This window comes from Nymphaea colorata, chromosome 4 (assembly GCF_008831285.2).
Source record: "Nymphaea colorata isolate Beijing-Zhang1983 chromosome 4, ASM883128v2, whole genome shotgun sequence".
Classification (NCBI taxonomy): domain Eukaryota; kingdom Viridiplantae; phylum Streptophyta; class Magnoliopsida; order Nymphaeales; family Nymphaeaceae; genus Nymphaea; species Nymphaea colorata.
Window position 1 is genome coordinate 6,018,412 of NC_045141.1, and position 25,761 is coordinate 6,044,172.

Consider the following 25,761-nt stretch of genomic DNA (forward strand, 5'->3'; position numbering starts at 1 on the left):
AGCTATGGCTTTCGCACCATCCAAGAGATATCAAAATAATTTGGATTGGCTTGAACTTTGGATTGTAGATTTCCTGCATAACAGAGAATCAACAGAACTTAATAGATTCAAAAAATAATAAGAGATGAAAAAGTTATTGATATGCAAATTTGCTAGAGAAATAACAACTTTTAGACAAACTTAAATTATACTAAGTACTAGAAAATATAAAACTACTTGACAACTCATGTTGCATGAATGCAAAAGTTAATATAATGATGTTAATGATCACAAAACTTGGTATACTAACTCTCTGTATGTCAAGCTTTCATCCACATTTGCAATTTTTGAAAAAACTTTTAAGGGAAAAAAAGTATAGACTCAAAAACAAAAACTATTAAACTATTGTATACAGAAAAATACAAAACAAGAAAACATAAAATAGTTCAAATCACAAACTTTATCAATGTGAAAAACATATCAAACCTGGATGGATTAACATGAAATTTTATATACAGACTCATTATGCACCAGAGATCTACAAAACCAAAAATCAGAAGAAAAGACACAGATGAGAGAGTTACCCATTTAGCAATTTGATGCAGTAACTTAGAAATAGGAATTATGCGGAAAAGTACTAGTTATTATAATAGTTTATACATTAATTTGAAATAGATGCAAAGTAGGGATAGAAAACCCATGTTGATTTGAACTTTGGTCAGTAGTTTCTCAATATATCACCGAATCTGCAGCAACTTATTGATTTAGAAAAGAACTTCAGACATTCAAATGAGAAAGTGGCAAAATTACTAAAAACTGGTTTTTTTTTTATGAACTGTTTAATGACCCTGACTTTATGATCGTATTTGAAAGAGTAGAAAACTCTTTTTTTTGGTAAAACATTTGAAGGTAGAGTCATGACATGACAAAGAAACTAAGAAACTTGAAAACACTCAAAAAGAGTAACTACATAGAAAATAATGCATGTGCAAAGTTGAGCAAAAATTCTGCTTTCTGTATAGTTTTGCCAAAAGTTAAAGGAACTTGCAAAAAACAGATCTTGAAAAACACTCTATTGAGGGGTCAAATCAACATGAAAGTTGGTATAGTAACTCTCCATGTATAAATCTTCTTTCATCCACATTCGAAATTTTCAAAAGAGCACTTACGGATAAAAATGTATAGACTCAAAAGCATGATGTGTAAAAAAATTTCTGCAGAAAAATAGAACGCAAGAAATAAAAAAATAGTTGAAACCATAAAATTTTTCTATGTGAAAATCATGTCAAATCTGCATGGAAATAACATGAAATTTTATACGTTGATTTTCAATACATGGGAGAACCTATAGAGCCCAAAATCACAAGAAAAGACTCATAGATGGGATAATTATACATCTAGAAAGTTCATGCAGAAACTTGAAAGTAGAAATTTTGTTGAAAAGACCAAGTTATTACAACAATTTCTACAAAAAATTCAAAAGAGATGTAAACTAAGTTTAGAAAATTCAACTTGATTTAAAATTTGGTTTGTAGAGTACAGACTAGATAATCTACAACAATTTAAAACAGATAATCTTCTGATGTCTCGAGGTCGTCCGTGGATTTGGACGCCCATTTGGGACGGAGGGCGTCGACGGCCGCTGATTCCACGTAGACTCCGATAGCCATGAACTTGACGAATGTCCCCTGGATGTTCAGCCCTCTCACCCCTGCAAACCCCACAGCCCCCACCCACCAAAGAGCATTTTGCAATCCAAAAAAACGAAAGAGAAGAGCAGCGGTCAGATGTCGGACCTGCGCCAGCCAGGAAGAGAGTCTTCTCAGTTTCCGGCGGCGTTACGGTTGCCAGAAAGATGTATTCTTCCACCGTTAGATCGGAAACCGAGGTTAATGGCGCCATCAAGAGTAAGCCTGGGCAATGGGCCGGGCCGCCGCCTGGCCGGCCCGATCGGACCCGGGTCCGGGCCGGACCCGGGCCCGATAAGCCGGCCCGGCCCGACTTCACTCTCCCTCTCCACTCCCTCCCCGCTCCCCCTCCCTCTCCCTCTTTGCAAGCAGCTGCTCCCATTCCCCTCTCCCTCTCCTCTCTCCCTCTCTGCTCTCGTTCCCCCTCTCCCTCTCCATCTCTGCTCTCGTTTCCCCTCTCCCTCTCCTCTCTCCCTCTCTGCTCCCGCTCCCCGTCTCCCCCTCTCTCTCTGTTTCCCCTCTCTGCTCCCTCTCCCTCTCCCTCCTCCTCTGTCTCCCTCTCCCTCCTCCTCCGTGTCCCTCCCCTTCCTTCTCCATCAGACTCTCAAAGCGAGCGCGATGGGAGGGCGGGGAAAGGGGCAGGACCCGGGCCGGGATGAGTGGCCCGTCGGGCCGGATCGGGCCGGCCCTTACCCGGCCGGGCCGGCCCGGCCCGGCTCGATGCCCAGGCTTAATCAAGAGACGAGAGGATGGGGATTTGGTTACGTGAACACTTGGGGCGGGTTCCTATAAGAAGAGTGTGTTAGGTGTCATTGGGAAGAATAAAGACTAAAGAGTCACCTCGATAAGCTTTGGACGGGAGGCTGCCACGTGATGTGGTAGGCAGAGCCTTTAAGACTGCGCACGTGAGCCTTTTAACCAACCTAACCTTCATTTGTACAGTCAAACCAACTCAGGCCGAGCCTTTTCCTGCATCCAGCAAGACCCACCATGTTTATTGTGATTGGCTTGGGCCAGGCAGATGCTCACCTTTTGTACAAATGAAGGAAATGATGCAAAAATTAACATCCAGTTCAAACATCAACCTAACCAACGATGCCAATTTAGATCTTCGGAGCATAGCTACAAATATTATGATATTTTATAAAATATCACATAACCAAAAAAACATTTTTAAAAAATTGTCACCAAATCTAATTATTTTTGCTGATTGATAATTGACCAAAGTTAGGCGGTAGTGGGAATGTGAGGGTCAAGACCCCCACTTTTATAAAAACTTGGATGCACTGTTTTAAAAACCCAAAAATTCAAATATTAAATTGAGAAAGTGGCAAATTCACTAAATATCTGTTTTTTTTACGATGCACTGTTCAAGTACATGACTCAATCATCTATTGGCAGGGGGTATAAAACTCGGTTTTAGTTGACAATTTGAGGGTGGTCTCATACATCAAAGTAAAACTAGGAAACTTGAAAACACTCAAAACGACACAGAAAATAATGCATGTGCAAAGTTGAGCAGAAATTATGTTTTCTATAGAGTTCTATAAAAAGTTGTAGAAAATTGCAGAAGATAGATCTAGACTACAGTCCATTAAGTGGTTCATATTGACATGAAATTGCATGAAAATTTAGGTAAAAGAACTAGGCAGATACAGAAAACTCTTGGCTTTTATGGAAGTCAATTTGGACCTTTAGATTGAAAAATCTAAATTAGTTTAGGAAAATTTAAGGACTTAGTTCTGTCAAAAATCTGAGAGAAAAACCAGTCTTGGAAATTGATGTGACAGAGGGGGCAAATAATAATGAAAACATACAACTTTTGGTAGACACAAACTAGACACAACACAAGGCCAGGTTTTTTTACAGATTGTGAAAATGATTTCTTGTTTAAGAGATATAATCATTTGAAGTTAAGACAAAATCAGGCTTACAACAATAAGTCTGATTTTCATCTAACTTAAAACCTATCATCTCTCAAACTAGCTTTGATGAAAATCTCCAAATGTGACGATATTAACAATGTGAATCAATCAACTAATCATATTGGAATGTAAAATAAATCAAGAAAGTGACAAAATAATAACTAAACATATGAATTGAACAAAACAAAACAAGCAAGTTATGCATGAAATTAATGAACTACATACATGTGTATGTGCATGCGATCTAAGTAAAAGAAGAGAACTAATGGAGATGAATAGGACAGGAGAATAGCATGATCCTCATGTGAAGTCCATGAGAGGGAGAGAGAGAGGCGTGAAATCAAAGAGGGAGAGACTTGGCTCTTCTTAATTCTTCTTTTTGTCTTTTTCTCTTCTTCTTCTTTAGTCCTTCCTCCTTTTATCCTAGCTAGGAGATGTCCAAACCCCTAGGAAAGCTCTTAGTATACCTTCGAAACCATGAACAAAAGGGGTGGAATCAAAGTCAGCAAAAGAAAAAAATATTCTAAGTAAAATAAGAGGAAGAGGAGAGAGCATGCCTTGGAAACCATGTGTTAAAGGGGAGGAATAGAGGGTTGGACGACCCACAACTCCCTTTTATAAGGATTATGGCTGATTTTTAGCCAATTTTAACCAATTAAAATTTTAGAAAATCAAAAAGTAGGATTGATGAGATGTCAGATAGACCAACAACCAGGATCTGCCTATTAATTTGATCTAGGGCCCACATTTGCTTGGTGTGTGGCAATTAAATTAAAATTTCAAGATTAGAGCAGCCCAAATGTGGGGGTGGCAACCGAGGCTTTTCCTTTTTGAAAATGATGAAACAACTAGGATTAGTCAGATTCAAGATGGATTAGTTAGGACTTCTGATTGGAGATGTGATGCTTGATATGCATTTTGAACTGAATTATGAGTATAGATTTGGGATTTGGATTTATATTAGATGTTTAGATCTAGATTTGGATTGAGAAAAATTATTTTGGATATCATATATGAGATCTAGATAAGAAACAATGTAGATTACAAATCAGAATTGCACTGAGAAAACCTTGACATGAGCTCCACGAATATTGACAATGAGTCCATGCTGAGGATTAGGTGAATTGCTGGGCTAGTGAACTCATTTCAGTTGAAATGGATGAAAATGGAAGGTTTATGGTGCTAAATTGGCCCTACAATTGGGGGTTTCATTGAAAGTAGTTTTTTGACACTAATAAAGATTTGAAAACAAAGTTGTTGGGACCAATGAAGGATCTGGTGTGAAGAAGTTGCAGAAAAATAACAAAAATGGACCATTTTGAGCTAAATTCAACCAAACGTGAGTTGGAAAATGTGTTATGGAACCTACTGGTGATTTTCAAATGTGAAAATTTTCATAATTTAATCGATAAAAAATAATTCTCAACAGTTGTATAGCAATTTCATGAAAATTGGATCAAACTTGGGTAAAAATCAGGAGATCAGTGCCAAAATGGTCATTTTTTTATTAGTACTAGGTTGGGTTAAAGAGGTTCCACCCAATGATAGACCGGTGGATTTGAGCAGTCACTTCTGGCTTTGGTCTAGCTGATTTAGGGTCTGAAAATTAAAATTTCCAGGTATAGTTTGATAGATATGTGGGGCTGGTTTAGATAGGGAAGGAGACAACAACTTGGTTTCTCCCTCTGGTTACCGATTTTGGCTATCGTTTCAATAGATTCATCTTGTTTTAATAAGTGAGAGCTATTATCTAAACGAGTAATCATCAAATTTGGTTGGGCTTTGGTTCTCAACCTAATCTGGTGAATAAAGATTAAGGAAATTGTGAAATATTTTGAAGCTTTTGAAAATATATTTTTAATAAATATGGCTGATTTTGTAAAAAACAGGCTCAATATGATTGATTTAGCTGCTTGTAAGGTAAACTAAGCTCATTATTTGAGTAAATTTGATCCTTAAGGGGTTGAAATTGATAGGTAGTCATGATATGATTACCACACCAAAATATAGTAATCACTCATTTGATTCTCTTATCACTCTCTAGTGTATTGGATTCATCATTAGGAAAGCATAGAAATTGAAAGACCAGATATAAAAGCAACACATAGTTGAGCCATATTTTTGTTGTCCTTTTCTTGGTCTATCTCACCGTGGGTTCTTTCCTTGACTTGGGACTTTTCAGATCAAATTTGAGTTTCATAGCTGGGCCTGGTTGAGAAATATTTCATTTTCTTTGTTGAAGACAGGTTTAGGTAGTTTCTTTTTTTATTAAAAACCAATTGGATGTATACATGATAGTGCAATTAGCATGTACGTTTCACAAGTATAGGTTGGCTGGACATCAATCCCAGCCTTGACTGAAATAAGAAAACCCACCTCACGTTGCCTCTAAGTCATTCATCCATGCATAGAAAACAGAAAAATAGAATGGGGTGAAATTAGTTTTCGAGTACCCACCTTGTTCGGGTGACTTGGAAGCGAATAGAGCTGGACTTGGTTCCCTTAGTTGGAAATATTAAACAAATACCCTAATGAAAGGGCTAGGCTTAAGAAATCTCAGTATATGAGGTAGAAAATACTTGGTGTTGTGCTGGAATAGAAAGATCCTGTCTAGTTCTTGCTGACTAGAACAAGAAAATCCTAAGCTAGAACCCAAAACTGGGGTTCAATCTTAGCAAATTCGTCAAAAGGGAGCAGTCAAGCTGTGCTTGAGAGAGAGCTGCCGAGCTGAGCTTGAGAGCTGTTACCGAGCTGAGCTTGACAAGGAGCTGCTGAGCTAACAAAGCTGCATAAACTTGAGGGAGAGGCAACTGAAGTCATCCCAAAGCTTGAGAGAGATAGAGAACATCTGATCGTCTAAGAGCTGTGAGGTAGAGCTGACCTCAATCATCCAAAAAGCTCAACCCATCGACAGCCTTAACATACGCATTTATAGATCTTTTTCCATCTGTGGAATTAATCAATTCCATAGGTGGTTGATCACTTCACTTTGGAACTAAGAGTGGCTATTCATGCCATTAGTAATTAGGTGCTTGATTGGATTGATTTTCAATCAACTTTCAACTAAAAATGAGCAAAAGCGAGCAGCACCCAACTAGGGGAAACCTTTGTTTAATGTTCCACAGTAGGATGGACCTTTTCCTGTACTTTTTTTGGAAACCCAATGAATTCATTAGTTATATTTGATTTTAATTAAAATCATTTGAGCAAGAGTATAAAATTAGGAGAGAAAGAGGGCCATTCACAACTAGGGTTGCTCTCTTGAGTTAATTGGCTCCATCTTTGCATGGAGCCCCCTTTTGGATCTAAGACCTGGATTTTCATCTCATTTGCAAGAATTTTATCTTCTTTCATAGAAATGTCTGATTGGTTGAATTGGATGATATGGAAAGATTAGCCAATGTCAATTTTTCTAGGTGGCTAAGGAAAAGTAAAAAATGATGAGGTGGACGCCACCTTAATTAATCTTGAAATCCACCAATTAAGATGAAGACTTTAGTCTTCTATTGGCTGGAATATTTTGGATAGGATTGATGACATGGCAAAGAGAATTAAATTCTCTTTAAATATGAAATTCATTGGACCACCTAGTCCACACACAGGAGCTAGGTAGGTCTGGTTATTCAAAGCCCATCATGGCTTTGACTAGACTCTAATTTAGTTATTTTCATTCTAAAACCTAGATTTCTATCTAGTTCTAGTTTGAACCTTGATTTTAATTTGTATACAACCTTGATATTTTACCAACTTTGCACATTGTTTCTAGCAAGTGTATGCCAAACTGATTCAACTTTGATTGAGCATGATTCAATTACTCAGTATTTGAAGTTTTTTCAACTTATGGAGTTAGATAATGTGATCACATACTCTTGATTATATAAATTGATTAGAAATAACCCCAAATTCAGGTTTTATGTATTGCGTTTAGAAGACATTGACATTTTAGTCCATAATTCTATTGTCAGAGGAACTGACTTAGTCTTAGCATAGTGTCGGTCTACCCTTTGTTGGCTTGTCTCTGCATGTTCCTCTGCTTATAGTCTCTTTTCGTCAAGCAAATCTATTTGCAACATCCACTGTTGTTAATATTAGTTTGTTAGAAGTTCAATGAGGGACGAGAACTTGTAAGCGGGCTTTTGCACTTGTAATGGAAGTTCCTTTTCTGTTTCATACACCAATTCTTCTTGAATTGAATTTGTAGAAGTCCTGAACGTTGTTTTGTAATCCCAAAGAGCATAATGTAGATTTTCATGCCAGTAAAGAATTGGTTCGCACCATTCTCTCCATGATTTAAGTTAGGATCTTGTTTGTAGCTTAACTCTGTCCATTTCCTTATGGATAACGTGGTGCCGAAAATTGATGCTTTGTCTTGACTTTCAAGAAAAATCATGCATATTTTCATTCAAGGAATGAGACCATTATCAGATATAATAATGAAAATTATGTGTTTGCTTTCCATTGCTCTCAAGATGATGACTTCCACCCACTTGGAAACAAATTCTATTTGATCTGGATGGGCTATTAGGGTCTACCATGTCTAATGCCCACATTGAAAATAGCCTTGGTGGAATACCTGAGTGTAGATATGCTACTGTAGTGTGAATGTAATCGGAATGGATCTAGTATTTTAGACATCTCTTGACAAATTTGCGGCAATCATATTGCATGGTTGTAAGTAGCATTTGGTATACATGCACATACAAACATACACACAGTATTATATACATAAATTATAATATTTGTATAACATATACATACGTAACATATGATATATATATTTTTGTACATGTATATATGCATATATTTTATACCATATATGTTATATATATAGTACATATCTACTTATAATATGCTATACATTATATGTGCATATATATATATATATATATATATATATATATATATGCATACATGTACGTATAATGTACACACACACACACATATATATATACATATGTATATATACATGTATTTGTATATATGCAAATACATATATACATATATGTATGTGTACATAACATACATATACATATATATGTTATACATTACACACACACACACACAGACACACACATATATATATATAATGTATGGATATATGTCTATATGAATATTATATGTACAAATATGCATATTATATTTTTATGTTATATGTGTACATATATGTATATATTACATTACATACGTATAATATAGTATATCGTATATATATGTATATGTCATCACAAACCCTTGCAAGAATTAATTCGTAGATCTAATATTCATGCATGTAAAATTTGATTCATTACACTAACAAGATGTGGTTTCTAGGTTTGGGACATGGACTTAAGAATATCTTGATACAAAATTCAAATCCAAATATTGACTAAGAATGATCCAAACATTCTGCATTTGATCCAGATTTCTGATTATTGTAATGGAGTTTTAGTTTCAAAAGCAAACTCAGAGTTAATCCAATTCAGAAATGATTATTTAATTCAAATTCATGATCTGAATCGAAAATGAGATGTAATGACCCAATTTCAGAGTTTAGATTCTAAGGTCAAGAATATTGGTTTCGGTTTTTGATACAAATCCAAAAGTTTGACATGAAATCCAAATCTTGAATCCAATGCTTATAATATATGAGTTCCATAATCTAATTCCTTTGATCCAAGTTATATATGAGTTCCATAATCTAATTCCTTTGATCCAAGTTGTATCCCAATCCAATCTCTTGATGTCGAATTCGATATTTAAATCCAATTCATTGAGATATGGATCCAATTCCTCCAAGGTCCACACGTCTAGCCCTATTTGGGTTTGGGTTGAACTTGTCTAGGGTTTAACTCTAACTTGACTAAGGTTTGGCCTTAACCTAACCATAGTATAGATTCATCTTGACTAGGGTTCAAACTTATGTACATAATTGTGGACTCAATATCAAATTATTGGTTAAGATATTGAGAGAAGTCTATAGTTTTAGGTTTGTTTAATACTAAGGATTATATCTCAATTATGAAAGCATCTAGGCTTTAGGAAAACATGTTTGAAATAGGCTAGTTGGAAAATGTGCATTTGAAAATTATGATTCTGAAATTTGTATTTTCATATAATCAACTTAAGTCAAGTATACATATGGGATATTTCCACATATGTATAAATCATGACCTTAACTTGATTAATATGAAACCTAAATCTATTTATATTTTTGAAATCTATGAATGCATTACAAAAGCAAGTTACATGAATGCATTATGAAATTGAAAATAGGGCTTTTGCTTAATAAATCAAGCTTGGTGAGAAGGGCCTATTGCCACAAGATCATTCAAAACCCTTTATTTATATATTGAAGTCTAAACACAAGACTTTTGAAATAATGCACATTTAACAATGCATGAATGCATTATGGACACTAATGGCATACAATTTGTTGTATGGTCAGCAATAATGGCATCTAATTGCAATTATGGACACTAATGGCATACAATTGACATTGGGAGCACTAATGGCATTTTTTTTTTGTATGGTGAATACTAATGACATACAATTGTATGTCATTAGTAACTAAACACATATTAAAACCCTAAAACGATGACTCACATGATTAACCACATAAATTTTGGATTTCACAAAAAAGAAAATAAAAGTGTTTAAGTTAAAAATAAGAAATCGAATGGAAAATCTCTAACTATGTCAGAAAGAAAAATTTGGCCGTCACAGAAAATTGCTATTTGTTCTCTATAGCTAACTTCACTGGTCATAAAAGATACACAAATGGCATCCAATCTTCATGAAATATTGTGTGAAAGATCTTCATGTATCAGATAATCAGGTGCAACCAAAAAAATTATTTTCTACAAAAACATGTTAAACAATAAATCTGGTCGTTAACACCCCAAAATTTTCCATCTCAGTTGATGGAAGCAACTTCAAAATCTTACAAAAACAATTTCACAAAAACGATTGTGAAAAATTTCAATTTCAAAGCCAATTTCGAATCTAAAGACAATTTAGGTCTAAATCATGAATTTGACTCATAGCACAAATTCCAAAGTAGGATTATGAGTCCAGATCCTAATTTGGTACGGAAAATCAGATCCAAGTTAGGGTTTGAAATCCTAAAACAATTTCAATTGTCATTTCAAGCCCATATCCAATTAAAAAATTCAAATCTGGATTTAAATCCAAAACTTAGATCTAATTCAAGATCCAAAATATTGTGTGGGACCTACATCTGGACCCCACCTGGCTTGTGTGGTCAAGGGCTTACCCAAGAGGCCATGTACCCCCCCTTTTTGAAAATATCTCCTCTCTATTAAAGAAAATGTATCATTTTCAAGGAGAAATAAGTAAGATCATAATGAGATTCATGGGAAATCAGAGATAATTATATATCTCTCTCTCCATTAATTAAAAAGGAACTCTCTAATTAATGAGAGACCTTGGTTTATAGGAAGCCTTGATGGCTTCCAACTAATCTACATAAATCAAGTAGATTTGAATTAGGAAGACCCAAAAGCGGCATCACACTCACACCCTCACTAAGCTCAGTCAACATGAGCCTGGCTAGGACTATCCCATGATCCACATACTAGAGAGGAATGGACCTTGACTAGATCAAGTTTACTTTGACTAAATCCAGTCAAAGTGCAATTCAAAATTGAACTCAATTGAAACACAATTAAGTGCTTTCTAAGCTCAATTTCGAGAAGTCATCTCAAACAAGTCAACATCAGCTCACAAAGTGAGCTTTGACTGAAACCAAATGGTCAAATTTAACCAAACTTGGGCAGTAATATCCTTCCATCATCAAATTGAATTCATTGAACCCAAATTGGGATTCTATGAAAATCAAATAAACATTTGAATTTCTCAAATGCACAAATTAAATACAAAATTGAAAGTCAATATTTCAAACCAAAATTTGATTCATTTAAAACCCATTTTCAATCAAATTATGGGCAAAAATGCCCTTTTCATACCAAATTTGATAGGATTTTTAAAAATCCATTTAAATTTAAATTGAATTGCCAAAAATAAATGGAGCTTAGTGACTAGGCTTGAACCTAACAAGCTTGATTTCAAAAAAAATAAAAAATAAAAACAATAAACTAAAGTAAAACCCTAGTTAGGGGTATTTCTATCCAGATTTTTGGTCAAACTAGGACTCGACTAGGTCTAGACCATGGTTAGCCAGACATAGCCAAGTACAGCCAGCACGTGTATGTGGGCTAGGTGTAATTGGTTGTAATCAATTAAGGAGGATTAAAAGATTATTTAATCCCTCTTCCCAACTCCTCAATCCATGTGTCATGGATTAGACCAATGAGAAATCAAGTTTCTCTAGCCATTGGCTGAATTAGGGGCTGGATGAGGTGCAGCCACCTCAGCCCAGTTTTTAAAATTTACGTGAATTTAAATTCTAGCTTGGCACTTAGCTAGGCCTATCCTAACTCACCAGCTCAAAGAGGGGCAAATTCCCCAAGCTATGAGTGGGTTCCCAAGGGGAGTTAAGGACGTAGGTACAACCACCTTCTCCCCTTCTTCATTGTATGTAAACCCACCATGAGAGCTAAGGAGGAGGATGGAAAACTTTGGTGGATTCCTCTAACATATTGGAGCCAAGAAGCAAAGAAGAAGAAGCCAAGGAGAAGAAGCCGCCGTCCAAGCCTTCTCTCTCTCTTGCTCTCTTTCTCATTTCCTAACCCTTGCTCTTGAATTTGCTAAGCTATGGTACTTCAGTGGACCTTGTTTAGGATTTTCATGGAAAGAAACCCTCTCCACCCCTGAAATTCTAGCAAGAAGACCCTCTTCTTATAGCTATGCTAAGTTCGGAATATTCTTCATCTATTATTGCTTCTTGCTACTCATTTTCAATTTCAATATTCATGGGAGGGATTTTACTTTCATTCTTCTTCTTAGTTCAGAATAATGTCCAGCTAGGGAGAACTACAATCAAATGTACATGTTAATGCATGACCCAATTTTTTTATAAAGAAGAACCCATGAATCAATCTTTGAAAAGGGGCCCAAGGGCCCAAGGGCATGACCCTTTTTAAAAATAACTAGCCTAAACCATTTTAAACTTCCCACCATGAGTGAATCTCATGGTGAGCGAGCGATTTGCTGCAACACTTATAATGCCCATAAGGGACAGATACATTCCTGTGAATGTGATCCACCCTTGCATGGCAAATTATAGACAAACAAGATTGAGCATTCTCTTGTTTTTCTTTCATTTTGATTTAGTTGATCAACGGTAGCAAAGGATATATATATCTATATATGCACATATAACCTCTTAGTAAAAATCATTTTTTCTCTTTTAAAGTTAGATTGTTCCAAGCTGATTTTAAAAAAAGAGAATCACTATTTTGATTTTCATAGTACAAAACTACAAGATTGCTCAATTTCATCTCAAAATTTTGTTTTTTCCACCATTCATGTGTGAAGTGCATCAATATTGCTGAAATCAGACCATGTTTTATGAGAACTAGTTTAAAACTTCAAATTTTATTCACTTGAAATATTAATTTTCAGCCACAAAGTGGCTATTCTTCATAAAACAAGGAAAAGTTTCAATTTTATTTAATCAGTTCCCTAAAATACTTTAGGGGCTGATGATATCATTTTCAATTTTTAGATTTGCATGAGATCAATCAAGATCTAAAAATGTTGCAAAATCATATTTAAGAATCCAACTTTAATCTCTTTCAAATGAGATGATAAAAAATGCTGAAATCGTACAAGGGAAGGACAAATCTTTTGCATAAAAATCTAAAATTCAATTTGGTTTAGAAAAGAAAAGGTTTCTAAAACTTCATGTCTAGGCCCAACATGAATGAGAGCATGTTCTCAAGAAGCACATGCCTTTTGCTGATTCGGATGCTTAGGTTATGGGAAGCTGAACAAAATTTCATCATTCTCTAAGAATTAATTATTCCTAGCACCAGCATTTATAATTTTCAACCATGCAAATCAGCATAAATCTGATCTAATGGCAATTTTGAGGAAAAGTGGGTAATATCCATGTCTCCCATATATTTTGAAGATTGATTTTAACTTCATTTACATGATTTTCAATTATTTTGAGATTTTGATTTTACTCTCAAGCTTGTGGAGCTTGTGGACTGCATCTCTAACTCTTGTGCTTAATAATATGATAAACACATTTGGAGAAAGTCCTAGATTATAATTAAAAGTCAAACTTTATAATGTGAGGATCACATGATGCATGATTATATTGAGTGAATTTTGAGATATTATGAAAGAGAGAAGAATGAATGTCTCATATAGCTGTTCTTATTTCATGTATTCATACTCACCCAAAATCAATTGCACCATGTGCTCATTCACTAGAAATTAAGTGATTCAATTTTGAGTTGCAAAAGGTGATCAAGTCATATTGCAACAAGAATTTAAAGATCACACTTAGTTTCTAAAGAAAACACAAGCATCACATCCCCAATATTGGCCAAAATATGGTTTGAAGACAAACATTTTGGAACTCATGTTTCATCAAAAGATTAAATTCTACTTAAGCAAATCCAATTTTTCTCATTCATACCCCTTAGACCTAATCGCATGATTTGGCAAAAAAGATTTCAAAACCAATTCAGCCTGCTAAGGTAACCTGCCCATTTTTCTAAAAGTTGATCTCAAGATGATGACAATTTCAATCCAAAACCTTTAAATGATTTTGAGTTCACAACAATGAACTAGATCTCAATATCCAAAATCTCCAAGTTTCCCTACATGTTACAGTCTAAGTCATCAAATTGACAATTCAACTTTCAAAATCATGGATTAAAACCACAATCGTTATTCATTTCAAACCAATCTCATTCAATTCAAATGACATACAATTTCGACCAAAACAATGGTCTTCAATACAAATCAATTTGAAAACTCTCCAAAGATTTTTCAAATAACTTGTCAAAGCAAGTCATTTTTCCAAGCAACTTGTCTTAATTTTACTTCAAAACAAGTTTAAATCATTTGTTTGAAATGAACTTTCGATTTTCAAATTCAAAGCCTCAATGCATAAGCATATAGGATTTGCATCAATAACTTGTACGTGATCTAAAGAATCCTAGTCCTTAGTCCAATTACCTCTGTTAAAGGCAGTAGGAACAATTGGACCTTGTACCGACGAGCAGATCCCTTTCTCTTAAAAATTTCGAGTAGAGCTAGCTGGGAGTAGTTCCTCAATCATACTTCCTCAAGAGGAGTTCCTCTTAAAACCCAATTGAAAATTTTGCTGATTCGCATTGACCCCCAAGGACGGGGAGGGGTGTGAACAGATGATGATCATGGTGGGACTTGTCATCGTCTGTCTAAGAATTTATTGGATCATATACAAGTCATTTTCACAATGCCAGATATGAATTGTTGAAACATTTCATAAACATGCATATCAGCATCATATTTGTGTGCATTTAGGAGATTTCATGTCCCCTTTACTTCTTTAATTTATCCTACCCCTCCTCAATTTAGGAGTTGTATGGCACTTATGTATGCTCTCAAATTTTCAAATTTGTCTCTTAGGAATGTATGCAATAGAGCCAGCCACCTATTTTGCATCTTCTCATGAGTTTTGAAAGACAATCCTTACCTATATCATATCCCGGTCATCACGTTGCCAGGTTATTTCTAGGACATTTGTCAAAGACATAGCCTTACAATGGGACAACCTAATTGGACTGAGGAGTCCCCCATTTAATATTGAAAAGGACAATAGTCTAAGTATATTTATGGGTGAACTAGGAGAATTGGAGAGCTCAAATCTAAAAACCCTTGGAGAAGTCTACGTCAATACCATAGATTTGGTGTATAGGCATACCTTGAATTTTAGATAAACAAAAAACAATCCACCCATTTATTCTCCATAGGTTCCAAAACTGATTTTCAAAACAATACATATAGGCAAAATTCCTAGCAAATGCATTATCAATTTTTATTCAATTGTTTGTTTGGGTGCATGAAATGCAATGTTTTACCTTGTCTCTAAGCCCATGTCTAAACCAAATGCCAAAACTCTTATCAAGTCTCTATTATGTCAATTTACGTCAACATTTGACACTTTCTCTTATCCAGATGGACTCAGAAAGCATTTTTCCATATCACTATATCCTGACACGGCCCTCGCATCATCCCAAGTGGTGTCCACCTACCTCAATCATATGTTTCATGGTATCCAACTTTTCAGTGTATTTTTCTGATCCACTTAGAAGTCTGCAGCCTCGAAGAAGCAGTCAATCTCACCATGTAGACCATCAATGACAGTCTAATCTATGCAGTTGCTGAAAGATGAAACGCAAGGACCAACACATTCTTGTTCCCATAGTGAAATGACAATCACTCCAGATGAGTTTTCCAACATTATGGGTTTGCCAGAGCTGAAAGGTGACCAAAAAGGACCAATTGAAGACCAGTTCTTTGTCAATCAAGGTCAAGTCAAAACTCTAAAAGTACTAAGCAAACTCACCAAAAAATGGTGTTGGCCCTTTCTAGAGAATGATGGGCAATATCTCAAACTACAAGAACTTGGTGAACCATATTCTCTAATATGTCAATCATGTTTCATTATCTAGAAATGTTGTGGACAAGTACAAGAACTCCATGGTAACTTGCACCACGGGTCTCATCTTCTTCAACAATGAAGAATACATAATGGATTTTCGCATAGCTCGCCTCTTCAAAAAATGGGGGCATGTCAAAGACCATCACATACCTATGGCAATGGCAGCCTTGGCATTCTATTAACGAGGATTGACCAAATTTTCAACTAGGGATATAGATTTGATAGAAGGATGTGTCTCCACTTTACAATCACGGTTCTACAAAAATGTGAGACCACAATCATGCCACTTTTAAAACTCCGACGACCATTTATCCAGTATGGAGCACTACCATATGAAGATGGAGGAAGTGGATGATGCTGCCACTATTTGAAACTTCTTTGATTGAGAAGTCATCAAGTTAAAATACACCTACAACCAAATCAAAGGGAGCCTTTTGCTGGGACCATTTTTCATGGTTGGATACCTCCAAAGCATTGCATCAGACAATTCTCATAGCACCAAAGGAAAGCATATCCAATTGAATTAGAAAGAGCCATCGTAGAGTATGAACTGGATATCAAAGAGTGGTCTAGAATATACACCCACACCTAACAACATTGAGAATCATTTATTCACTTATACCTAATCCTTCGTCTAGGAATGAGTCCTGAATACATAAAATGGTGGAATGAAGTATGTCCATCTATCCTTCTATCCTAAATCATTATGTCTAGTTCGAACATTGTGGTCAACCAAGCCAAATTTTGTCAAGCTTTATCAAGTTGTGTTAAACTTTGTCATGCCTTCAATCTCATTTCCCTTACAATATGCAATCAAAATTTGTCATTCGTACAAATTATCCCTCATCAACTCAAATCCTGACATCTTCAATTTTTCTTCTTACAAGGTGAATATCCTCTTTATGGTGGAGAATAGAGGCCAACATAGAAAGAGGATGGCATTAGTGCGTTTACAAAATAAACAAAAGGATTATGGACCGTGCGCAATGACGTTTGTAGAAATGACAAAAAGATTACAGAAATGAAAAAAGAGAATTTATGGAAAATAACAAAGAAATTTGCTTATGAAAATACCGAGCATTCTACTCAATCGCCAGCCCCAACATTGACAGTGCACGTGGGAACATGGGATGATTTATTCAATTTTGAGGGTAGATAGAGGGAAGAGGGCCTACTCAAATTCGTTGTCCCCATAGGCCCTTTATAGATGCCACTAAGAACTTATATTTTGCAAAATTATAAAAGAAAACTACCAAGGAAGTATTTACAACTAACTTTTACGTTCTTTCCTAATACTAAACTAGGTTTCGAGTACGATTGAGGACTTCTATAGCAATTTTAATAAATTTACATCCTAAACTAAGGTTTTGGTCAATGTAGAGGTTTCAACAAACTTTAAGGTGATTTTACTCATGAACTTCCCAAAAATGCCATTTTGGCTCCAATTCAGCCATTTTAACCTTGATTTCAATGCAATTTGAACAGAAGCTTTTTGAGACCTACAACAACATAAACATGAGTCTGACAAGCAATCAAAGATAGATAAGTGCATGCAAAATATGGTAAAATCATGATGCATTTCATCCATTGTTAATATGGATTGGTCAGGATAGATAGGCTAGCTTGTTTTCTCTAATGTGATGATTGTTGGATTCGTCCAGCAGAATTTGTTTAAATATAGTTATTTGAACAGAAAAGTGAGATTATCTAGCTGAGTTTGTGGAAGAAATCTTAAGGAGAATGCAAGATTGGGCGTAACATTAGTGCTGGCTAGATAAGTAAACAATCGGATATCTCTCTCAACTCTATTTCATCAGAAGTTTCCTCTTGTGTTTCTCTCACTCAAAGCAGCTCCCTTCTCACTCTCAACCGTAGTGGTGCACAACACCTTTTTTTTTTTTTTTTTTTGTAAATGTCTAGCATTTGACAATGGGTTAAGCCATGGTGACATGAGTCCATGACAAACAAGGGCAAAATGGTCCAGGGACTGACTGTTCTATATATATATATATAAACACTTCAGATAACATTCACAAACCACGGTGCATCGGAAATTAACATACATAATACACAATTGACCACCTTATGAACGTGGTGTGCAACCTATCCTATGGCACAATTTAGTTAACTGCTTGTGCTATTAGCACATAGTGTGACCTATCTTAAAGAGATGAGGTGTTCTGTTTCTATTAAAGTGATGCGTCTGTGCGTTTTTGCACTGTGTGACATGGTTCTCTATAGGATCCCGCTTATAGGAAACCAAACCATAATATATACATAAACGAAAGATCATCGCACAATTGACAATAGCTTTGCCTTGTCATGGAAACACCTTTCCTTTAGCCGATGAAGGCTTAATTAGTGGACAAACGAAAGGCCATCGCTAGACTTGTGGTGATGACCGTCCACTCTCTGGCAACTGCTTTTTCCATCGCCAGGGTTCCCAATTGTGAAACTGTCGAGTGGAGATCTTTGAAACTTTTCCGCCAAAACACTTTTCAACCAAGGAGACAATGCAACGCCGTCTGACCCGAATCATCTTGAGAATTCAGGGTATTTGCATAAATCAATGGAGGATTACAGACTGTGGGGAAAGGGTATTTGCAGAATGGACAAAAGGATAATGGACCGTGGGTAACAGTGCGGAAATGAAAAAGGGGAATTTGTGGAAAATAGCAAGATATCTGCTGATCTAAGTATTTGAATTGCCTTCTGTCTTTTGTTTTGTTAATTTGGGTTATTTATTCGTCTTTTATTTTGTTACTTTAAGTTATTTATTCCTTGTTGTATCATGCTACATAGCTGCTGCAGGCATATGGCTGCGGATCGATTTCATCTACTTCGTTCGTTCTTGCTGTCCGGCCAACATCCTTTCACATGGTATTTGGTCCGTCAGTTCATTATTCACGGTTTTAGCGTCTGGTGCATAAGAATGCACATGTTAAGAATCTAGTTTACATTTGGAAGTGGTAGAAGTCGTGTTGGGATGATAGACTATTACTGACCGCATGCGTCATTTGTTCCAGGCCAGGTTTGGCGCACTGCTTTCAGGTTTGTTGTGTTTGGTCTAATGTCATCATCTGCTGCTGGTGTCTACCATCCATTCTATCATAGTCTGGCATGGGTTGTAAGGGGGGTAGGTTGGAACCTTGTATGCATCCTTTACATTATTACATACTATACTGCGTAATCGATGGTCAACCATGCAGTTTTCCCGATGTTTATCCGTGTTGGTTTCATGAACCGTAGCCGTAAATTTCGTTCATGATTTTTTATTTTCTCCGTAACCGAACATTGGCCAGCTGAGACGTATGAAGGTGTATGCGCACCGAGAGAAAGCCATCAGACCAAACTGTTGGGTCTTGTTGGATCCAGACCCATCGTAATAGTCACGTATCGGTAAGAATAAAAGGTTAAAAGTTAAAACCGACAAACGATGTCATATATATAAACTGCAATATCTCGGGATAAGACAGACTAGTTACATACTCTACCTGTTTCTCTCAACCCCCATCGCAACCTGCATACCTTCATCGTGCAAGGGAAGATGCTCAAACTCCTCCTTCCACTGTTACAGGCGTGTCTGTTTATTCAACAGCCACCGACAGTCAGTCACCAACTCAAGTTTGTCCTTTTCCAAACGCCATCAAGCTCTTGTCTGCACCTGAATTTATGCCGCTAAAACACAAACATCTTTATTAATTTTTTATTACACAAAAGCACTAGCCACGCAAGAAAGTAACCAGTCCTCCAAACCGAAAAACAGGCTTCCACCAATATCCCAACAAACTGATTACAAGATCGCAAAGTGGTCTTCTAATTTCACGCCTTCTTTCCCACCAACATTTTCATCTCATACCCCAAAAACTTGGCCCTCATCAAGGTCCCCACCGTCTTGAAAGCTAATTTCAAATCTTGCACCGGGTTCCCCGGAGCGATCGTCTTGTAGAGGTAGCTCTGGAAAGTCATTCTCTGCACGTATTCGTCCCCACACAGCTCCACCAATGCTTCCCTGTCCTCGTTGCAGCTATAGAAGAATCCCTGCAAGATATCTAGGAACCTAAAAGTGGGATAATACGCATCGTCCCACTGCTTAAGGTACAGAGTCTTCAACATCTTCTCATCTATCGCCTTCCTGCCATTGTCGGACCCCTTGACAATGGCCTGCCCACACATTCGGCCCGACTTCGCTGCAAAGTAGATACCCTCACCCGAGCACTTGGTTACATATCCAGCTGCATCTCCAACCAGTGCCACCCTCCCGACAACCCGCCTCGGCCGGGGATGCTCTGGAATGGGGTGAGCCTCCACCTTGATGACCTCTCCGCCAGCGATTTTGGGTGCCACCCTCTGCCTGATGCCACTCTGAAACCTCTTGATCTGGGGCTTCGCCATCATGGTGCCTGTGCCAACTGCAACATGGTCGCATTTGGGGAAGACCCATCCATAGAAGTCCGGTGACACATCATCTCCAACATACATCTCAGCGAGGTTCTCGTAGTATGCCATCTTCTCTTCTGGCAGCTTCATCCGCTCCTGCAAATCCCCATAAGAAAACAAATTGTCAGATCATTGCTGCTCCAACTCATCGATGTCACAATGGTAATATCAAATTCCGATAGAAGGTCGCGCTTGGGAGGAGCTCTCCCATCCTTTATTGCAAAATCAACATTCAAATTCACTCCTTAATTCTAAATTTCAGCCTTGGTTCAAATTCAACATTCAAATTCACTCCCATCTTGAATAAGCTCTTTATTGGAGCTTTATATAAACGGTTTTCTACACAAAATTCAACCGAGGTGGTCAACAAATCAAGAAGATCAAACACAAATTCAGCTTGCTTGAGATCAATTTTCTCTGGTACATTCCGAACTCCACCATTTTCTGAGTCCCTAAGGGGGCGTTTGACGAACACAGATGTTACTGTAGACCGCACATAAACATCCGAGTTGTACAGTTTTATCTGTTCTCCATCAAGCGCGGTAGGATTGTCCATGCTCTCAAAGGCGAGAGTGCAGACTGTTGTCTGCAAAATTCTATCGGACCTCAACAGGTCCGACATATATCTGTGGAATGAAATTGAAGCCCATTAGCCTGTCGATGCTTCATTTTCCCTGTCGATGCTTCATTTTCGTCACGCTCCCATGCCCTCAAAAACTACAGTTGCCTTTTACTGCCCACCACCGCTGACCACTGCAACTCCGCCACAATCTCCAGCAGCAGATGAGATCCCCCACCTCACCTCCAGCAGCGACCTCCAACTATTGCAACGTAGTCTCTCTCTCTCTCTCTCTCTCTCTTGTCGAACAATGGCATCTCGTCAAGTACCCATCAGTTTCTCTCAGTCGGTAAAAACTGATTTTGGGAAATTGTTAAACTGGGCACCCATCGGTTTGTCTCAGTCGATAAAAATGCAGAAATTGTTAAACTGCCTTACCATCACCTCTTCAAATGTCCCGGAAACTTGAGTTCTATTGTATTATGTTCACGAGGGTTGAACATAATTTTGAAGAAACTTCAATCTAAGCTGTGGTATTTATAATCATAGCTTGGACTACTGATCTTCTGTTTGTTTGAACCAAGGCTGAAATTTAGAATTAAGTTGGTCTTTCTGAGTCAATTGTTATGGTTGTCTGTGCAGCTCTCCGCAAAGGATCATCCATGTTCCCTGGCATCTTATGCCACAGTTTTGAAGATGACTTAGGATGAAAATCTGCTCTTGCTAAATTTCAGAATTTAATTTTTTTTGTAGAAATTTTCATTATTTTGCCTACCTTAGACATCCTAAGAATATTGCCAAGAGAACTGCTTTAGCATTGTTTTGTGATCTATATTCTTGATAAGCTTTTTGAAGCAACAGCATAATATTTCGTCTCACCACATTCTGTTTTGAACCATCCATCTATTGAATTAGCAACAATCTGGGCCTGAACTAAATTGAGATATTCTGTTGTTATTAGGAACATGGTCCATTTCAGCAACTCTTGATCAGGTGGGTTCTAATTTTTCGTCCAATTATAACATGGGCTTGAGAAGGTAAGAGGCAACATTGGTGCTCATATGAGCTATTCTGGTGAGGGTTACAATGGTCAATATTTTTGTCACTATATTTTTTATCCTTGCTGTATCAAACAGGGTGAGACGTTACCACGGATAAATATCTATGCAAATCACACACAGATGAGTTTTTCTGGTCCATGGATTTTCGTCTAAGGAAAATCCATATATTTGTATCCATGGATATTTGTCTCTGGAAGATAATAATAATAATAACAAAGCCAATCATCCCGAGATTTGACTAAAATTACTAAACACAATTAATATGCCTAGACTTTCTAAAATCCATTAAGAATACCATATATCATTGAGTCATGGTACATTACTTATAAACCTTCACGATCCCAATCTAATCCACAAGTACACATGTTTGCAAAATATTAAAACAGCAAATTGCCAACCTGGTTTGCTATGTTCCATAGTAAATGCTAAAATAAGTCCAAGATCAAAACGGAACGATTCGAGAATGAATGAATGAAGCTAAAAAAGCAGGAGCTAAGGAAGCAATCCAGTTCCGTCTAACTAGGAATAAATAAGAAGAAGAAAAGATAGATAGACGAGATTCCGTTACCTGGAAGGCAATGGCGTACGAGTAGTCGCCGGCGGAGATAGATTTGGCGACACGGCTGTTTGCTCCATCCGCACCTATAACTGCGTCAACCTCCAGAGTCGTGCGACTGCCATGGGCGGTATAGTGGAGGAGGTAGGGCTCGTTGGCCTTCTTGGGGCAGTCGAGATCGAGGAAGAGGCCGTGAAGGAGAGAGGCTCCGGAGTGCTGGGCCCTCTGGCGGAGAAAAGCGTCGAGGCGCTCGCGGCGAAGCATGCCGATGAACTCGTGGGGCTGAAGGGTCTTGCCAAAATCGATGGTGAGGTTGGAGGGGGAGATGATGCGCATCCGCGTCACCCGGCGGTCGAGTATCTCCGGCGGGATCCCGAACTCGTCGATCATGCAGAGAGGGATCGCGCCGCCACAGGGCTTGGCGTTCGAAGGATTGCGTTCCAGGAGGTAAGTTTCGATGCCGCCTGAAGCGAGCGCCTCGGCCGCGGAGGCTCCCGCCGGACCGCCACCGACTACCGCCACACGGAGGGGGCGAGTAAGGTTTGCAGAGGAGGCAGTAACGTACGCCAGAGGGGAAATGGTGGTTGTTGGTGGGGGTTTTGAGCGGCGGATGAGCGGGGAGCCAGCGAGGAAAGAGTGGTGTTTATGGCGGTGAGAGAAGGGTATGAAGTTGGGAAGTCGGAAGGAAAGGGCAGACACCATCGTTTCTCAGTCCTCTTCTCTCACTCCTGTCAAGCAGAGTGGGGACTGTTGAGTGTTGACTCCGATTCTCAGAGACAAAAAGTGTTCATGTTCGGGTCGGTCACGAATGGGCACTAATTTTTGCGATCCACTTGCCCGAACAACCTGGTCAAAGGAACAGCCTCCGGCCTCTTAACGACAAAAAGGAAAAAAACTATATGAAAGGGGGTTCGATGGTTGGAAATAACAAAGATTCAACATCGCAAATAAGGTAGTACCTAGAGAACTGGAGCATACGCCTACTAGACATTGATTTAAATAAAGTAGGCAAGTGATACAACCCAGACCTTTCCGAGTATGAGGAAGGAAGCCAACAAAGAGAGCAAAAGGGCGAGGATCATCTCGACCCAGGACCATCATCTAGCCATTGGGGGAGTAGTTGAGTTGGAGGACAAGAGGTGGCAGCAGTTGTACTGGCACTAGGGAGGAGCGCCTTGGCGATAGAGCCCCACACCCCAGATATCCGTCCGCTCAATTTAGGACTCTTACATAGTTGACACAACGCATAGGTAAGGAGGGACAGATCAAGGAGAGGGGTTTAAAGTTTTTGACTCTCTTAGAACCCGCATAGGAGAGAGAGAGAGAGAGAAAGGGACATGAAATCACCACAGAAACAAAAAAAAAAAAATATTTGCACAGACCCAAAAGAGAAGGTTTCCCAAGACCAGACAGACTCCGGCCTCTCAAACGGTGGTACATTCCATGACCCATGCCCTACATTCTTACTCTACAGAATACCCCAATCAACGTGCAGACCATTCAACATGCAATTCATTCCATCATTCTAATCATGCCGTGCAGTTGTCGATCTCATTAGTAGCTTTCTGAGGCATCAAACCATATATGATTAGAAGTCATCCCAGACAGCAACTCTCCCTTACACATGGATATGGATTTGTTGTCAAACAGAGAAGGAGCTTGACAAACAGCTAAATGTGGACCGTGGTGCGTGGCCTCAAGCCCGCACTCACAAGCCACAATGAGCACCTTAGAACCCGAGCCTTGATTTGGCATCAATCGCATGAAGAGAGAGAGAGAGAGAGAGAGAGAGATGGAGCTCACTGATTGAACTAAGCTTGGCCTCGGCTCAACACCGGCAATAGCAAAGAGAGGGAGGGAGTCCACCAACCGGCCTCCACAAGCGTCTACATTGGATCTACTTCGAGCATGCAGGGTGGGTGCAAATGATACAATACACCTGAGACATTCGGCTGGATGTTGCAGAGATTGAGATGAAGGCCACCTCTTCTCCGTGCTGCACCGAGGAGCCTATATGCCTTTGTTGTTTCGTATTCAACAACTCAACTTCTCAAGGAGGGAGCCGTGGTGTGGGTGTCAGGTTACCAAAGGCAAAAAGAGGTGCACAGGGGTTTAGGCTAGTGAAGAAATAGGAACATGGTAAGAAGAAGTGAGAGAGGGAGTACCCCAAACCCTACCACACAACTATACTAACCTATATACTACGTTTATGGAAATGCTAAGCAAGATCAAAGCTACATTCTGATATAACAAAAAACCAGAGAGATACTGTAGACACCCAAATTTTTCACTGCCAAGGCCCAAAATGGCCACTTTTTTCATTTTAATGAACATTTCGTGCTGATTTCTCAAATATAAAGCCCAGAAATCACATAGACACGGACTTTATGATGCAAAAGTTGAGGAGCTGGATCCAGATAACCCAGCCTATCTCCAGTCAGATAAATGACTATTTTACCCCTGATCACCCATTTTGCCCGAAATTTTATCCAGTTTTCTTGAAGTAGCTAGGTCAACCGTTGAGAGGAAGGTAAGTATTTCAATCAATTTTATTTTGTTCCTTCCATGACATAAATGGAAGAGCCGATCTAAGGTGGGGTTTTATTTCTTATTAAGGCTGGGAATGATACCCAGCCGATTTGCCAACGCGAAAATGTACATGTTAAATCACTTATGCTTGCAAACAAGTGATTTCAGCCGTCCAAAACTCATTTTTCAAAGAGGGAAAATGACGTTTTTCAAATTTCCCACCTATGGACTCAAAATTAGACTTTGAGTCCTAAATCATGTGAAACCACTACAACAATTCCCTAAATTAAGAAGGGAATGCTCCACTCAATTACGTAATGCAAAGATCTCTTTCATATTGTATGATGATGTAACACATGAGAGAAAGAGGTGAAAAATGAATGTATGATGACCACCTAGCAAAGGTGTCATGAGTCCAATAGAATATCCAATCAATCAATCTCAGTGTACCAATGATTG

The 25,761-nt window shown here is 38.1% G+C and overlaps 1 protein-coding gene across 1 annotated transcript; it reads right to left on the reverse strand.

Moving 5' to 3' along the window:
• Positions 1-19,570: 19,570 nt before the first annotated feature.
• Positions 19,571-23,537, reverse strand: LOC116253458 (uncharacterized). The gene is made up of 2 exons (XM_031628280.2): positions 22,786-23,537; positions 19,571-20,693 (listed from the first exon to the last, which is right to left on the reverse strand). Exons 1-2 carry the CDS (start codon positions 23,473-23,475, stop codon positions 19,980-19,982), a joined length of 1,404 nt encoding a protein of 467 aa, XP_031484140.1. The 5' UTR covers positions 23,476-23,537; the 3' UTR covers positions 19,571-19,979.
• Between the last annotated feature and the right edge of the window lie 2,224 nt (positions 23,538-25,761).

Coding starts and splice junctions, on each gene's coding strand:
- LOC116253458 (XM_031628280.2), bottom strand. CDS start 23,475: ATGGTGTCTGCCCTTTCCTTCCGACTTCCCAACTTCATACCCTTCTCT. Junction 20,694..22,785: donor CGTACGCCATTGCCTTCCAG/GTAACGGAATCT, acceptor GGGGATTTGCAG/GAGCGGATGAAGCTGCCAGA.